Source organism: Pan paniscus, chromosome 2, assembly GCF_029289425.2.
Source record: "Pan paniscus chromosome 2, NHGRI_mPanPan1-v2.0_pri, whole genome shotgun sequence".
Lineage (NCBI taxonomy): Eukaryota > Metazoa > Chordata > Mammalia > Primates > Hominidae > Pan > Pan paniscus.
The window spans coordinates 139,630,039-139,648,744 of record NC_085926.1 but is presented as its reverse complement, the minus strand read 5'-3'; the positions used below and the strand labels follow the sequence as shown (position 1 = coordinate 139,648,744).

At 41.9% G+C, this 18,706-nt stretch overlaps 1 protein-coding gene across 1 annotated transcript in view; it reads right to left on the bottom strand.

Annotated features, from left to right (window-relative positions):
* Window positions 1-1,733: 1,733 nt before the first annotated feature.
* The window catches only part of LOC106634614 (uncharacterized), a 76,190-nt gene continuing 59,217 nt past the window's right edge, over window positions 1,734-18,706 (bottom strand). The window contains exons 9-11 of the mRNA XM_034957525.3: window positions 16,074-16,180; window positions 7,786-7,898; window positions 1,734-7,333 (exon numbers count right to left, since the gene is read on the bottom strand). Of these exons, the coding sequence (XP_034813416.2) occupies window positions 7,322-7,333; window positions 7,786-7,898; window positions 16,074-16,180 (232 nt within the window). The 3' untranslated portion in view covers window positions 1,734-7,321. The remainder of the gene's footprint in view (window positions 7,334-7,785; window positions 7,899-16,073; window positions 16,181-18,706) is intronic.

Genomic DNA, 18,706 nt, shown 5'->3' with positions numbered 1-18,706 from the left:
TAGTTTAACTTCCTCTTTTTATATGTAGGACTAATGAGGTCTGAAGAAGTGAAATGACAAAGATCACATCGTTATTGTAGTAGTGCTTCTACGGCTAGCCCACCATCACATGTGTTTCCAAGAAAGCCGGTATCTCCATTGAAAAGAAAACAGAAGCACAGCCAGCCTAAGGAGATGCCTGACCCCACCATCACCTAGTGGTGGACACCTACTCTGTCAAGTTTGGATTCTGAGCCTCTCCCCATCCCCTCATCTCCTGATACCTGGGCAAAAGCTAACCAGACTAATGGAGCCTGGCAGGGGAAACAAGAATGCGTTAATATATAGAAACATAAATATGGGCGCAGGGTCACATTTGGTTAGATGCAAATGTGTATTTGTTGAGTGGTGTGTTAAGGGCTGTGAGGGTACAGGATGCAGTGAGGGAAAGCCTCATGAGAGAGGTAGAGGATGCAGTGAGGGAAAGCCTCATGAGAGAGGTGAAGTTTGAACTGGGGAACATGGGAGGCCTTCAGGGCTAGTGGAGAGAGCAAACCTCTCTGAGCTGTTGGCCAGAGCAGGGCACAATGGTGGCAGCAGACAGGAATTGGACCACATCTACTTTATAAGCCAGACACCCATTGGAGTGAGCACACAAAACATGTGTTCTCTTCTTACTGAACGACCACACATCTGCCTAGAGATGGCTGTAAATGCTAGGTATCTAACAAAGAAGGAAGGCTGGCACCAGAGGAGGATAAAACGCACCCAGTTGGTGAGAAGTTTGAAAGTCAAAAGGATGAAATGGTGAAAAGGAAAAGAATGGTTTCGCTGGAGGAATGGTATGTGCCCTTGCTGAGGCATGAAATCTGGAGAGAGGTGTCTGCTGCAATGAAATCTAAAATAGAAGCCAGGAGGGAGCATAGGGGCGGGAAGTGGGAAGGCAGGTGGAGGAGATGAGTACGGTTTTGACACACTGCATGTCAGGAGAACTTTTTCTCCTGACAAAAAGAACAGGAATGAGTGATGCGCCAGAGTTCAGTGCAACAAGCAAGCATACACGGGGAGAAAGGAAAGCAGGAGTGAGGCAGAAAGTTCAGGCTGCAGCAGCTGTTCAGGCGTGGTGGGGCCAACGGGTCCCCTGTGATTACCCTCCTTTGGTTCACCTTCATGAGGGCTTGTCTGCCATCATGAGCACCCAAAGGGCAGGAACTATAGGCGGCCTTGAATGCAGCAAAACAAATATCTGTCCTCCTCATGGCCTGCTCAGTTCCCGCTCCACCACTGTGCGTTGTTCCTCTCACCAGTCCTTGGTGTGTGGCGACACAACCCACACTTATTTTTCAGGCCTGGCTTCCTCAGCTGCACAGTCTCCTTTCCTTCTGCTTAGTACATTGAAGACATAGTTTCTTTCATTTTGAGGACTTCTCTTAAGCAAATATTTAAGGACGAACTAATAAATATTTAGGAAAAACTTGTCTCAGTACAAGTGGACATTTTTGTTATTTCTTTGGTCCTCACTCCAACCACCATTTCCCCCTTCTATGCCATTCATCTTTAACAAAATAAGTTTTCCTGTTGCCAGGGAGGTAAAACTTTCACTCTACCCTCTTAGGTTCAGTATTCGGGGGACTGCAAATTAAACCAACAAAACACAGCTTAGCAGGAGAAAAGATAGATTTTTATTCACTGAAGCAGTCAGAGTTCACAGAAAATTATGACTCAAGGAGCAATTAGAATTTGGAGCTTATACACTGTCTAAATAAAGGAAAGGGAGAAGGAGAAAGGGTACTTCTGGGAAAAAACTTTCAGAAAAGATAAATAGGCCTTTGGGAGAATAGATGGGAGATATGATAGTTTTGTGACAAAGTCTATTAGGTGATTTATTATCCCAGTACCAACTTCCTGTTTCTAAAGATAGGGTCAATCTTCCCTGGTTTTGAAATTGCTGGGAAGGAATTTAAGACAGTTGAATTCTTTTGAGAGGCAAGTAAGTTCAGGGAAAAAATTAAAATAAAATAAAACAACTCTTCCTGCATCCACTGATTCTCAAATGCCTTTAGCTCAAAATAATCCTTATGCTATAGTGGCATATTCTGGACTTCTTTCCTGTACTAGGGAAAGAAATAAAAACAAAAACAAACCTGATGACATTTGCTTGTTGAGCTGGAGTAGTTTCCCCAAAGGGACCAATGTTTGGAACCATAATGACAAAGCGAGAAAATTGTTCCTAGAGGCTAGAGATCAAAACTAGCCCGAAATGTATATGCTGCCTCCTCCTGGGAATGTCCTTCTAAGCAAGTCTGCTCTCCATCACACTTGTCAGACAAGAGTTATGGCTCATCTTTTTTCTTGGAAATAATTGTGTTTATGTCCATAGGTCCCTGAGCATTTTCTGGTCTTCTTCGGTCACATGGAACCCTCCAGTTCATTTGCCTCTCTTGGTCTTAGGTGAAGGTGCTATGGCCGGAAATCATTAGTCCTGCCACCCCACTCCCCCAACACACACACACATACACACACACACACACACACCCCATACTGAAAGCGTACATGTGACCAAGGCAATCAGCCTTTGTTGGAGAATTCCTTAAATCCTCCCAACATTATATTTCATTAATTGTAGACATCAATCATCAATTGTGTGACGTAAATCAATTTCGGATGTAAAAAAAGAAGTGGTGTAGAATATTTCAGAATAGATGAAAAATGAAATAGAAAAACCCATGCCTAAATCTCATGATGCCTTCTTTAGAAACCTGGTGACTTTCCTGAGAAAGTAGAGTTTTGGGGATTGATTTTAATCCATTTGTCTAAAATTGCTCCACATTGAATCTTCTTGAGCTGCAGGTGCGGATGAGTATAGCACTGTGTGTATGCTTTTGTCTCTTTTTTGAAATTTGCTGAGTTTTTTCTATTAGATATTGGTGACATCGGCTTGAATGGCTCATTGTTGCTTCAAACTTGACAGGTGAAAGGGAGTTCATTTCCTTTCTTGCAAAATTTAGCTTTCTTTCAACAATTCCCTTTCTCTGTCTGAGATGTAATTCTCTCGTAGGTATAACTGTCCTGGTCTGAAACCACGGTCACTGTTGACTCTTTCCCTTCCTCGCCCTTCATACGTAATTATCTGTTCATTCTTTCTTTAGAAATTTCTAGAATCAACCAAACTTTCCATTTCCTATTGTGGAGCTTAACTTCATCACCCTGCTTCTGGATTACAGTGTACTGACTTCTTCCCTGCCTTTCCTCCCCAGTCTAACTGCCATTCAATCTAACATGCCTGGTTAATTTTCCTACCTCCTGACACTCTCCTGCTCAAAATGTTCCAAAGCTCCACATTATCATCAGAACAAAATCTAAATGTCCTGATTGTTCATTTAAGTCCCGCCACAATATGGCCCCAACCTACCTGTCAAGGCCATCCCCGGCACCCCTCTGCAGGATCCTCGTGAGATTGGTCTGCACAGTCATCCAAGTGTACCATGGATGGTCTTTTCCTCACATGTTAACATCTCTGAAATTGGATAGAACTTCCCCTACCTTCCTCAGCTGGATTGCCCTCTGTGCTTAGAAAAAATGTACTCATCTTTCTGTTCTCACTGGCCACTCTTTGCCACCACATATTCATGTCCTCCCAGGAAATCACAGCATTTACTGTGCTTCTACACTTTTGGCACCAGGTCACACAGCAAGCAAAGAGCACTGTTACAGATGTTTAACAAGCTCATCATAATTTATTGAACAATTTTAAGTTTTTAAAAATTGACAGCTCACAAATGATAAAAACAGTGAAACAGGAATACAATAAAAACCCAAGTACCATTAATAGACTCTCCAGAAATTCCTGTATGTGTACAAGCAGACACACAATGCATCAATTAAAAATTTTTTTTTAATTGTGGTAAAATTTGCGTAACACTTACCGTCTTAACCATTTTAAGTGTACAGTTCAGTAGTGTTTAGTATGCTCACAGTGTTGTGCAAACAATCTCCAGAACTTTTTCATCTTGCAAAACTGAAACTCTGTACCTATTAAACAATAACTCCCTCCTCACACGTCCTCCCAACCACCATTCTACCTTCTGTCTCTGATTTTGACTACTGTAAGTATCTAAGTGGAGGCATGCAGTATTTGTCTTTTTGTGACTGACTTATTCACTTAGCATAATATTCTTAAAGGTTTATCCATGTCATAGCATGTGTCAGAATTTCCTTCGTTTTTAAGGCCGAGTAATATTCCATTTTATATATATATCACATTTAATTTATCCAGTCATCTCTCCATGGACATTTGGGCTACTTCCACCATTGATTTATTGTAAATGATGCTGCTTTGAACATGGTGTTCAAATATCTCTTAATGACGCTACATTCAATTCTTTTAGATGTATACACACAAGTGAAATTGCTGGATTATACTATGTCAATTCATTTTTGTATGAATTTTTCACATATACTATTCTCTCACCTGTTTTTAAAAATGGTGTTACTTGGATACTTTTCCATATAAGCACTTACGTATCCACATTATTCTTTCAATGACTGCATAGTATTCTACCACACACATTTACTGTGATTTATTCCCCTGAAACTCTTTGAGAAAAATTTAGTTATTTCCCACGTAAAATAAAGAGTGCTGCAGTGAACATCCTCATACATATTTCCTTGCACACATGTGACAGTAAACAAATTTCTAAAAGTAGAATGGCCAAGTCAAAAGCTATGTATTTTTCATTTTAATAAACACTGCCAAAAGACCCGCTAAAGGGGTATTCTGATTTTACACTCCTACCCAGTGGATATGTGTGGCAAATTTCAAAAAAGGTCTTTTTGACTTTTCTTTTCTTTCTTTTTTTTTTTTTTTTTTGACGGAGTCTCAATCTTTTGCCAGGCTAGAGTGCAGTGGCATGATCTCAGCTCACTGCAACTTCCAGCTCCCTGGTTCAAGCGATTCTCCTGCCTCAGCCTCCTGAGTAGCTGAGATTACAGGCATGGGCCACCACGACCAGCTAGTTTTTGTATTTTTAGTAGAGATGGGGTTTCACCATGTTGGCCAAGATGGTCTCGATCTCCTGACCTCGTGATCGGCCCACCTCGGCCTCCCAAAGTGCTGGGATTACAGGCGTGAGCCACGGTGCCCACCCAGTCTATTTTCATTTCTTTTAAGCAGGAACAGTTCTCAGGAGCTCTCACATATCGGATACATCAGTTCTGGTAAATTTGTTACATTGATCTTGTTACTCTATGGCCTTTCTTATCCTGCTTAATGACATATATTTTTCCAAGTCATATACTTTATTGTTGTTCACTTTTAATGCAAGAAAATCTTGTCTTTTTTTTTTTTTTTTGGAGACGGAGTTTTGCTATAGTCACCCAGGCTGGAGTGCAATGGCGTGATCTCAGCTCACTGCAACTTCCACCTCCCGGGTTCAAGTGATTCTCCTGCCTAAGCCTCCCGAGTAGCTGGTATTACAGGCATGTGCCACCACGCCTGGCTAATTTTTGTATTATTAGTAGGGACAGGGATTCACCATATTGGCCAGGATGGTGTTGAACTCTTGACCTCAGGTGATCCACCCGCCTCGGCCTCCCAAAATGCTGGGATTACAGGCGTGAGCCACCGTGCCTGGCCGAAGATCTTGTCTTCTTAGCTAGATCCTAAGACCCTGGAGAGTGGAGCTAATTTACTATACCATTCTTAGCCTACAGTTAGTTTGATTCCACAAACTTGCTAGCACTTTTTAAATTTGTAGATAGAATGAATGAAATTTTCGTTTTTTATTTTTACTTCAAAGTGAAGGGGTCTTCAGTCTTCTTTTTTTCATTTCTTTCCTATGTTTCTTGTGTGGTTGTCATAGGTGAAATAACTGGCACCACTCAATTCTAACATCCACAATAACAGCAGCAATAATAGGAGCCACTCATATTTATTTTTGAGTGTATAATATGAACAAGGCATTGTTCTAAAATGCTTGACATGTGTGGTCTCATTCAATGCTCACCAGTTGAGATAGGCACTACCCTTTTTTTTTTTTTTTGAGATAGGGTCTCACTTCCTCACCCAGACTGGAGTGCAGTGGTGCAATTATAGCTCACTGAAGCGTTATCCTCCTGGGCTTAAGCAATCCTCCTGCCTCAGCCTCTCAAATAGCAAGGCCTACGGGCACATGCCACCACAGCTGGCTAATTTTTAAATTTTTTGTAGAGATAGGGGGTCTCACTATGTTGCTCAGGCTGGTCTTGAAGTCCTGGCCTCAAGCGATCCTTTTGTCTCAGCCTCCCAAATTGCTGGGATTACAGGCATGAGCCATTGCACCCAGCCCTGCTACTCTTAACTATGTCTTACACAAGAGGAAACTGAGGAGCATGAGGTGAACTGACTGCCCAGGCTCAGTACCTGGAAAGCAGCAGTTCCTCCATAGAGACTTCTGGTTCATCTAACTGCCTAGGCCATGCTCTTCATCCTGCACCATAATTGTTGTGGCATATAAAACTCAACTCACCCACTGTCATCTGTATATCAATCAACCACACCTCTTCCATTTCTCACGGGGCTATGTGGCATCTTCAGGGTGGGGCAGAGGAATTAAAAGTTTCCTCATTTGGCTGGGCGCTGTGGCTCACATCTGTAATCCCAGCACTTTGGGAGGCCAAGGCAGGTGGATCACCTGAGGTCAGGAGTTCGACACCAGCCTGGCCAACATGGTGAAACCCTGTCTCTACTAATAATACAAAAAATCAGCTGGGCATGGTGGTGCACACCTATAATCCCAGCTGCTCAGGAGGCTGAGGCAGGAGAATCACTTGAACCCAGGAGGCAAAGGTTGCAGTGAGCCAAGATTGCACCATTGCACTCCAGCCTGGGCAACAGAGCAAGACCCTGTCTTAAAAAAAAAAAAGTTTCCTCATTTAGGGAGGATCCTCATTTTTAGGGATGGTGTCTTTTAGGAAGTGGTTATTATTTCCAAGCATTCTTATTGTTCCCAACTATAGGTATATTTATGAAAGAGGATTCTTTCCTTTTTAGATAAAAGTATGAATTCCTTCAACTTATAAATTTCATATGCAGGAGAGATGAAGCCTCAGAGAATTGAGTCTTTTTTTACTAAGGCCTACTTGTGAAACCCACATTTTAGAAAATGACAAGTGTGATGGGATCATCACAAGACAGGATTATCACATGACTTTAAACTTTCATACAATAATCATCAAATTTGAGAACTTCAAAGGGACTTGGTTACAGTGAAAAATATTACTATAGAATAAGCAATATCTATCCAGGCATATCTGCTTGGCCATGGAAATAGATGACATCCATATGGAAATATAGCACCTATATTCAGTTTTTAGTCTGTGAAATAATAAACAGGAAATCATAAATTACAGAAAAAAGGGAGTTCAACTTCTTACAGTAGAGAATAAACATATATAAAGCATTACCTCCTAAGAGGTAGCACAGCCTTCATAAAGAGTTTAGGTAAATTTAAAAGTAAATTTATCTTTTCAGATCCATAATAGGCTAGCAGCAACTAGGATTTGGGTAGGGGTGGGAATTAAAGAGGGGAGGCCCAGTCTGTGCCAATCTTTGAGGAAACTGTTGTTCTCTTACTTACTTGTCTCTTGGTTCAATCATCATCCATCAGATTGGAATGATGGTTTAGGGGAGCATGACCTAGAACCTAAATTCTCATATAATCAAATGCAAAACCTGCAGCTGATGGTGCCGTCTGCCCCAAGGGCCCAGGCTCCACACAGCACTCCCTGGTGGCTGCTCCTCACTGACACAGACGTCCAAGAACTTACCTTTTTCTTCTTTTTACGCATAGTGTTAGACTTCTTGCTATTTTTCCAAATTGATCTGAAGGTATCTGAAGAGATCTGGGGAGTGACTGTAATTTTTAAGACCGGTAGTTTACCTGCACGGGGAAAGAACATAATCATAAATAGGTAGGATATCTCACAACTACATTAGAGGGAGTGGGTCTTAGGCTTCTGAGAGAGGCATTCTCCCACATTCTTATTAGCCGAGTGACTTTCCTCTGACCTCATACCTCTTCCTTATACCTTCTTGGTGCGAGTGATGCTGACAATTAATTTACCTCTGAAGTAACTTCTTACACTTGTCCTGTCTTTCCCATTCTCACTGTCATGTCTTTTACCTGGATGATAGAGTAGCCTCCTAACCGGTTTTCCTAATCCCAAACTTCCCCAACCCCAAGCCCATCCTGGACCCTGCTTCCAGATTAATCATCTGAAAGCAACATTCTGATCTTCTCATTACCAGCTCTGATACCATTACTGGCCCTCTTTCTTTAGTAGACATCTCTTGTTTCCGCCTACCCAGCTTCCATTTCAGCTTCTTTCTGCAACAGCACCTTGAGTTTGTTTTAGGGTTCCACTCCCCTGCCCTCCAGGGTATGCACATAGCCCAGGGATGTCTAGTGTATTTCATCTCCCTGGCACAGTGATTGGTTAACAGGTGTGCATGTGACTCATGGTCCTCCAGTGAAAGTCCAAAGAAGAGCTCCTTCTTGAGATTATTAATCAGGCAGAATGTAACCCTCTGGCTAATGCTGCTCAACTTGCCCCCATGTGGGAAAGAGCCTGCCTGAGAGTAAAGTCAACACAGCAGCAGAACTCCCAGGAGACGGAGGTGGGCGGCGTTATGTGAACCCTTGATTTCAGCTGGACTTTTAGCTAGAACCACCCTGGACTTAGAGGAGTCAACAGATTTGCTTTTGTACTTAAGTCAGTTTGAATTGGTTTTGTATCACTTGAAACCCAGAGTTCTCACTGGTTTTCCTATAAAATAAAGACTCAAATCCCTAATGTGTTATTAGAGAGCCTGTGTCAACCCCTCCTCCATATTCTTTCCCATGGAACTCTCCCTTCTCCTCCTTCCTGCTTCTCATTTAGCCATACGGCTAGGTCCTGCTTATAAGGCCGGAGGTGCCTAACACTACAGTTTCTGGAGGCCAGGCTTCTCCAGGGAGAGGCCAAAAGCAGAAGGGAAAACAAGAAATACAGTTGAGGGGAAAAACAAGAACTTTAGAAAATAGTACTGAATTTCAGCTCCAGAGGGTAAATTGAGGTTGAAGTATGAAAATGCTTGTACAAGTATGAGGTCAAATCAGGCTGGGCACAGGAAAGAGCAGTGGAAGGCAAGGTGGATGAATATGGAAAGGAACCTGGAGGTGTAAGACAATGTGGTTTAGAATGTCACAACTTGAGGCCGGGCGCAGTAATCCCAGCACTTTGGGAGGCCGAGGTGGGCGGATCACCTGTGGCTGGGAGTTTGAGACCAGCCTCACCAATGTGGAGAAACCCCATCTCTACTAAAAATACAAAATTAGCCAGGCATGGTGGTGCACGCCTGTGATCCCAGCTATTTGGGAGGCAGGAGAATTGCTTGAGCCCAGGAGGCGGAGGTTGCAGTGAGCCAATATCACACCATTGCACTCCAGCTTGGGCAACAAGAATGAAACTGTCTCAAAAAAAAAAAAAAAAAAGAATGGGCCAGAAATCAGATACTAGCACTTCCTCCTTGTCCTTTCTTCTCCTTCTTCTCGTCTGGAATGGAGAGGAGAGGTCACAGGTGTGGGAGCCACCTTGCAGCCATGAGGATAAGGGCCACTTGCTGAGGTGATGGTGGAGAAGGAGAGAAGGAATCTGGGACATTGATGATGTGGTGCAGTAGCTGTACCTGCCCAGTCGTCTTCCACCTGTGTAGGGCACTGTAGCTGGTTCTGTTACCTGTAGCCAAACACTATCTCTATATGATGCAGTATTTAATCGGAAACAGGTATAAATCCTGGTCAAGGAGAAAAACAAAGCTCGGAGTTAGAAATATAGAGGACAGGTCCAAAGCACGGGAAGGCAAAGTCTTCAGTAGGAAAACAAAGGTCAAAGTCTTGACCACTGAGGCAAGGAGGGAGTGTGGCATGCACGGCGCAGGCTGTGAGGTGTTTCATATGCTACAGACCATTTGAAATGGGGCCAGGAGTGTGGAATGGAGGCCAGCTGAGACCTCAGAGGATTCATGTGTCGCCTAAGCTCACAAAAGACTGTTATGTTTCCTGGATGCCACACTTTCGGTCATCCTTTCTACTTATTTTCCACTTATAAAATTCTACTCATTCTTCAATGAAGCATATCCCAAGTGTTTGAGACTTCCTCTTCTTTTGTGGAAACTAAGATGATTTAAGCCAGCATTAGGTATTGACCTGGAGTTATATAACAACAAATTACATGGTGAGAAAGCTAGGCACTTTTCAATTCTCTCTTTAAAAATATTTTTGGCTGGGTGCAGTGGCTAGTGGCTTATGCCTGCAATCCTAGCACTTTGGGTTTCAGGAGTTCAAGACCAGCCTGGGAAAAATGGCAAGACCTAACCTCTACAAAAAATTTAAAATTAGCCAGGCATGGTGGCACATGGCTGTAGTCCTAACTACTTGGGAGGCTGAGGTAGGACGATCACTTGAGCCCAGAAGTTCAAGGATACAGTGAGCTAAGATCATGCCACTGGACTCCAGCCTGGGCAACAGACCAATTTATTTTCTTTCTTTTCTTTTCTTTTTTCTTTTCTTTTCTCTTTTCTCTTCTTTTCTTTTCTTTCTTCTTCCTTCCTTCCTTCCCTCCTTCCTTCCTTTCTCTCTCTCATTCTCTCTTTCTTCTCTTTCTTTCCTTCCTTCCTTCTTTCTTTCCCCCTCCCCCTCCCCTCCCCCTCCCTCTCCCTCTCTTCTTCTTCTTCTTCTTTCTTCCTCTTCCTCTTCCTCTTGTTCTTCTTCTTGTAGAGATGGGGTCTCCCTAGGTTGCCCAGGCTGGTATTGAACTCCTGGGCTCAAGTGATCTTCCCACCTTGGCCTCCCAAAGTGCTGGGATTACAGGTGTAGGCCACTGCACGTGGCCCCAAGTTCTCTTCTGCAGAGGCAGCCACTTTCAACTTATTCAGCAGTTTTTCATGATATTTACTGCCTGATTTTAAACAAAGTGCTTATTATATTATTTCTTGATATTTCCATTTAAAATTTTACATATTGACTTTTGTAACTTCCTCTCACCAAGCCTCCCAATAAAGATATATCACAATTTTTAGTTAAATCAACACTTGGTGTATTCATTGGTATATTTTTGTACATATTTCATTGTATATCTATCTTTTGTCTAAGTTAATAATTGCCTGTTTTTTCATTTGCAGAGTTTTCTGTGTACCTATTCTAAATATTTTCCCACAGGTTTCTGTCATTTCAAATATACTTATCAATATTTCTTTCAAAATACCTAAGTATTTATTTTTTATTTTTGTATTTTTAGTAGAGATGGGGGTTTCATCATGTTGGCCAGGCTGGTCTTGAACTCCTGACCTCAGTTGACAAAATACTTAAGTATTTCACATGCTCTATAAGTTCAGTTTTTAACCAAGTCTTTCTCCTTTACAAAGTCTTCTACTTTTCTGCTCCAATTTGGATTTACCTCAACCATCATCTGGGACTCCCTTTTTTACTGTCCTGTATTGGGCCTTCCGATTTCTGAACTTGGCGTTCTTTGTTTTTGTGGTTTATTTTATTTTATTTATTTTTTTGAGACAGTCTCATTCTATTGCCCAGGCTGGAGTGCAGTGGTGCGATCTCGGCCCATTGCAACCTCTGCCTCCTCGGTTCAAGTGATTCTCCTGCCTCAGCCTCCTGAGTAGCTGGGCTTACAGGTGTTTACCACCATGCCTGGCTAATTTTGTATTTTTAGTAGAGAGGGGGGTTTCGCCAAGTTGGCCAGGCTGGTCTCGAACTCCTGACCTCAAGTGATCCGCCTGCCTCAGCCTCCCAAAGTGCAGGGATTACAGGCATGAGCCACTGCGCCTGGCTTGTCTTCCTGGTTTATTTTCTCATTTTGCTCAAGCATGTTCTTTGGAAGTTTCCTAAGAATAGACTCAGAGGAGGCACATGTTTGGAATGCTTGCATGTTGAAAACATCTTTATTTTGGCCTCATACATGGTTAGAAGTTGGGAAGGTATAGACTTCTCATAGAATTGTCACAGTAGCACTTTGTTGCCCCTAGCTTCTAGTTACGAAGTCTGATGTCATTCTAATTCCCAGTCCTTTGGATGCAAATTGTTTTCTTTTAGTTAGCTGTTAGGATCCCCTTTTTATTCCTAGTGTTCTGAATGCCATCATGATATACTTTTTGTATTTCCCTGTGCTGGACACCCAATGAGCTCTTTCAACATGCAGATTTATGTTCCTTGGTTCTGGGAAAGTTCTTTATTTATTCCTTTGATAATTCCCTGTCTTCACTTTTCTCTGCTTTCTCTTTCTGAAAACTCTTAGTTAGACACTGATGTTCGTAGGTTGATCCTCTGTCTCTTATACTTTCTCACCAATTTTTCATCTCCTTATCTTTTGTTTCACTTCTGAAACTTTCTTTCTTTTTTGGGGGGTGGGGTGGGGGCTGAGTACAGGTGACTTTGTTGATGGTACACAACAAAGCAGAATTCCCCAGACCTTCCCTCTTCAGGGGGGAATCTCAGTGTGGTGGGGGACTGAGTGCAGCAGGGACTCCCCAGCAGCTGAGGGCCTCTCTCGTCCTCTTTGCTCTGACTGGTGGTTCAGGGGTCTTACTCCTTGGAGGTCATGTGGAACTTGGCCTTGTTCATACTGGAACATGCTCATACTAGAACATGTAGGCCATGTAGTTGTGGTCAATGAAGGGGTCATTGATGGTGACAACATCCACTTTGCCAGAGTTAAAAGCAGCCCTGGTGACCAAGGCCCACTGTGGATACGTCTGTTTATTCTGGCCTTCACCTTCACCCTGGTGTCTGAGGGGCGCAGCTGGCGCTGCATGAGAAAATGCAGCTGTCTCTCAAACTGGAGGAGCAGAGGGCTGACTTTCTTGATTTTATCTGTCTACCTTTTTTCCCCCCCAGAATATTTTATTTTGTCTATCTTTTTTACTGTCCAAAAACTTTTTCTTATTTTCTAATTGTTCTTTTTTCATAGTACCCCATTCCCTTTTTATGGATGCCTTATCTTTTCTTCCATTCAGAATGCTATAATGTTACAGCTTTTTTTGGTTTTTCTTTAGTTTTCTGCATTGTTTCTGTATCTTCAGGGTTCCTTCATTCCCTCTGTTTCAGGGTTGGTCTCTCGTGTTGGAGACTTGCCTCAAGTGTCTGGAGGTTCTCAGGTATCTGTTCACAATGAAGCATAAGACATACAAAGGCTGATGGGCAGCTGTCATGTATGTTCAGGGCTTGCTGACCTGCTAGGCTTCTTTGAATGGTGAGGAGATGGCCAGCTGTCAGCATCTAGAATTTCTTTTTCTAGGGCTATTCAATTTCTCAAGTAATACCCCAATCTTCTACATGGCTGTCAGCCTTCTGGAAGCAGGGCAGACAAGCCTGGGTGGTAGTAAGGACTGAGTTTCAACTGCTCAATGTGTACAATTTTCCTTAATTCTCATCTTTGTAGCTTCTCCCCAACCCACATTTTCCACCTTGCTGGGTGTTCTGGGTCTGCTGAAAGGCTCTGTGTAGTTTTCCCAGAGAAAACTCCCTAACTAGAATCCTTGTTCTGCCCTTGCCTCCCCTATAGTCTATTTTTAACATACAGCTGAAGCAATCCTGTTAAAATGTGGGTTACATCAGGTTACTTCTAGGTTTATCATTCTCAAAAGCCTTTCCATGTCAACAGTTACACCCAAAAGTCCTCACAAGGGTCTAGAAGGCTTTCTGCTCTGCATACTTGCATCTCAAATTGTTTGTCCTCTGACTCTCCCATTCTAGCTCACTCCATTCAGCCATGCTGGCTGCTTTACTGAACACACCAGGAAGCTCCTACCTTAAGGCCTTGGCACTTGCTGTTCCTTCTAGCCAGAATGCTCATCTCTCAGATATTCACATGGCCTGCTCCATCACTACTTTAGGTCTTTACTCAAGTGTCCCTTCTCAGCAAAGCCTTCCCTAGCTACCCTAAGATGGCAACCCCCATGCCCTGACACACACTTTACCCCCTCATTTGCTTTATTTTTCCTCTAAGTATGATCCCCATCAGATATACAATCATATATATGCCTCATGAAGGCAGGAATTCATGACTCTCCTCCTACCAGGCCCAGAACAGGGCCTGGTACATGATAGGCATTTAACAAATATATATTGAAAGAAATAAGAATGAATAAATGAAATGTTCCTTCAGTACTCTGTTTTCTTATTAGTGAAAAAGCAGTAAGACAGGATAACAGCTTATTGTTTCACTAGCTATTTTTTTTTTAATGAAATGAGCTTGCTAATGTTTCTGAGGAAGATTTCACTGGGCCTCGTCCATCATTAAAGGCAGGTCATTAAGATCTCCTTGATAGCCAAGTAAGTGACCTCAGGCTGTTAATTTGGATTTCATGAACGAATTAGAATTAGAATTAGAAATTAGCTTGTTAACTTGCAAATGTTAAGAAACAATCAATTGAAGAACATTAGTTCTATAATCAGTAATACTACTAATTGCTTTTAATGTTTAAAATGATGCCATTAGGGCTGAATGGGAAGAGATTTTTCCTATAAAACCCAACCAGTTAACCCTGTTTTGAGGAATCTTCTTGGTGTTCAAACTAACAATCCATTTGAAGTGTTTCATCAGAAACACCATAATTATTTCAGCTCAAGAGAGGGATGCATTAAGGCTACTCATGATACATATTACTATATTTGAAAAAAAGATTTCTTGAACTATAAATTACTTTTTAATGCCTTCTAAATGCGTATTTGTATTTTCAGGTGGATATTTCATAATTATCTTCTCATTTATGCAAATTAAAACATTTACTAAGCAAAGCATGATGTTTTCCAGCTCCAAATACATACTCAGAGATAATCACTTTCCATCAAGTCATCTGAGACTGATTGTCATTAGCATTCACTCTAGTCATGGTCATGAGACTGCCTGCAGACTTGTAACGTCTTCTCCCTCAATGTATAATGAAAAAGTTACTATGGTGCCAGGAAAAACAAAATGAAAGCATTAACCTGCCTTCAGTTTATCAAGCTTAAAGTTATATTTGAACTAAATTTAACAGAGTAATTCTGCTGAAGTTGAATTCAACTCTAATGGAATAGAAAGTAGATATTCTGTTTCTCTAAAATAAAGGGATAACTTAAACATCATGGAATCACTTGATTGGCTGTTAAAAATGTAGGAGTTTTAGTTTTAAAAATGTCAATAAAATACACAGTAATATCATTATAATTCTTCTATCTAAAACTCTAGAGCATTAAAAGAAAAATGCAATCTAAGATTATACTATGCCTCTAAGACCATTCTGAGGAAATGGTAGAGACAGATGCTTGGACTGCTTAATTCTCTCCGCTTGACCTGCCCAGTAACATACCAAGAGTTCTTTCTACTTTTCTTAAGGTTGAATTTGCATTTTCAAATCTGTTTATGAAGTCTTCCATTGAGCTTCATTTAAAATGACATTTCTTCACCTCCTCTGCATTAGCAGGGCAAGCAGCCATCATTAATTCCAGTCATGCATGCTGGCGATGGAGAGGGCAGGAGTGGCCATAGGAAGGAACCAACTCCTTCCACATGTGATTCTCTCCTTTTCAATGGATTGCAGGATCATAAAAGACTTACTGCTCTCCCTATGCCAATCACAATTTAATCATCGTTTGATGATCCAGAAAGCACATCAAAATCTTACTGGGGGGTGTTACTTGAGTTTTCCAATTGATATCTGGAGACCTCTTTGCAGGTTGGGCTGAGAGGAGAATGGAGAGTGGGAGAAGCATTTCTTCGAGAACAGGCAAGGATGAGAGGATCAAGAGAGAAAAAAAGCAATAGAGAAAATTTCCCTTTAAAAACATGCATTACTTAGATTGAAGGCTACATATGACATCCTAAAAATTCTTGAACTCTGCGCAAATCACCGGGAAAATTGACACAATGATGGCTGGCCTGTGACAGTGTTCCTGGTCATTGCATAGTTCGGGCCAGTTACTTAAATGAAAAAAGCAGAGCAAGTTGTGAGTAGTACAGCGTTTAGGAGTGAGTGGCTGTGGGCAGGTGGAGGGGAAACACATAATCTGAAAACACTCTACCTGTCTTTCTGGCTCTCAGTGCTTCAAGTATGTTAGCAGCAGCCATTTCTCCCAGAACATTGTTTCCAAGGTCAATTTCCCTTAAGTAGGCAGAGTATTTGATCAGGCTGTCAAAAGAAAATCACACACACACACACACACACACACACACACACACAGGCATCGTGTCAAGCATTGTTACTCAAAGAACCTCAATCCAGTTATTTTGGAGAATGATCTCTCTTTTTAAACCCCTCCCCCAACCCCAAACCCAAGATGATGCATTGGCCCAATGTGAGACCAAAGACACCCCAAAACCAATTTTTACCAATCTACTCTCTCTAGTTTGGATACTTCTCCTAGGTAAGTTGGTAGAATAAGGATTTTTGGTTGCTTTAAATCCTTAATTCGTTTATTTACTCAAAAGATATGGTATGATATAATGTAATGCAGGACTTCCTGGTTTAGATTTTACATACCAGCAAATGTCCAAAAGTTTAGAGGGACAGACAAAGGTTTGGCAACTTTTAGTATGTCAAGAAATAACAACTATCCACACTGTAAACGAGCAAACATTTTTACATCAAATTAGTAAGGGCATAGTCTGAAAACAAAGGATAGCCCTTTAAATCAAATAACTTTAGTTTTATGAAAAGTAAACTGTACTGTCATTACGTTTGTAATTTCTTTGAGGACTATTGAAAAAAAAATTTTTTTGAGACAGGGTCTCGCTGTGTCACCCAGGCTGGGGAGAAGTGGCATAATCTTGGCTCACTGCAACCTCCATCTTCCAATTTAAGCAATTCTTGTGCCTCAGCCTCCCAAGTAGCTAGAATTCAGGCATGTGCCACCATGGGAAATTTCTTAAAGTGCAGGCCTTGCACTGGACTGCTGACTGGTCTTTGGGACTCTCTGGCATCATGAGTGAATAAGAAATTTGGGCAAAGGCCTGGACTCCTGGTCAGCTTCAACCCCTTATCAAATCATGTGTCAGATCATGTGATGACGGCAGGCTATGTGCCCTCACCTCCTTCATCTATAAAACTGGCCTGAAAAAGCCTGTTCTGCCTATTTCGTAAGGTTGTAGTGAAAACAGAATGAAGCCATTTCTATGAAAGCATTTTGCAAATGCAATGCCACTGATAGTATATTGAGTGCATACTTATTACATGCATATTATGTACCTAGCACTGCAGGGATTAAGAGAGGTTTGACACATGGCCTCTGCTCTGAAAGAAGTTATATGACTATCAATAAAACAATTTCAAGCCCTTACCATGGGCTGCAGGTATGAAATTTCAGTTAGGGTCCACATTGAATATGAGGCTACTTTCTCGCTCATTGTATATATTTTCCACTGATTCAGCAGCTGGAATGCAAGGCCAGAGCTGAATGGTCCTGCCAGACTCTCTCAAAGGTCTTGCTCTTGAGGAAACAGTCAGCCTAGTCAGGATTTGACCAGACTTGGCTTCCTGAACTGCCTGGTTGTGTGCAGTGTCTTCAGACAAAATGAGTGGACAGCAGGGATGTGAGGTGGAACAGAGGGTCCACAGAAGGAGGGCAGGAAGTGAGGAGGACAAACTTCATAACTCAACGATTCTACATCTAGGTCGACTCCAGAGGCTTTGGATCTCACCACTACACCATGCAGCCTCACATGAGCTAAGGTTTGATGGAGCATTCACTACACGCCAGCTGTGACCAGGGCCACCCACATGGTTAAGTGCTTGTGCCCTGCACAAGGTGCCTTCCAAGAGGGTAAGTGGGGCTGAAATCCAACAGAGATCTGCTTGCCAAATGCTGGGCTCCAAAGCGTGGATCTGGAAGGGGAACTTCCTCTGATTCATTTGCCAGAGGTGGTGACTTTGTAATTTATCTGTGCAAAATATTTCAAGTTCAAGACCAGCCTGGCCAACATGGTGAAAACCCGTCTCTAAAAATACAAAAATTAGCCAGGCATGGTGGCGAGTGCATGTAATCCCAGCTATTTGGAAGGCTGAGGCAGGAGAATTGCTTGAACCTGGGTGGTGGAGATTGCAGTGAGCTGAGATCACACCACTGCACTACAGCCTGGGTGACACAGCGATACTCTGTCTCAAAAAAAAAAAAAAAGACTTAAATTGAACTTTCAGAAATTAAAAAGTACAATGTCTGAGATAAGTAAAACACATTGGATGGACTTTGCAGCATAGTAGACATTGTAGACAATATGTGAAGATGTAACAACAGAAACTACCCAAAGTGAAATGCAGAGGACAAAAAGACCGAAAAAAAACCCCAAAAAAGAACACAACATCATTTAGCTGTGGGACAAAATCAAGTAGCCTAACCTATATATAATTAGAGTTTCAGAAGAATAAAAGACAGGAGTGATAGAAAAAAAATACTTGAAAAGGAGTGGTCTAAAATTTTCTAAATTTGATGAAAACTGCAAACGCATAGATCTAAGAAGTTCAACAAACTCCAATCTGAAAAAAGAAGAAAGTCACACTAAGCATGTCATACTTAAATTGCTGAAAACCAGTGATAAAAAGAAGGTCTTAAAAGCAGCCAGAGGCTGGGCACGGTGGCTCACACCTGTAATCCTAGCACTTTGGGAGGCTAAGGTGGGCGGATCACTTGAGGCCAGGGGCTTGAGACTAGCTTGGGCAACA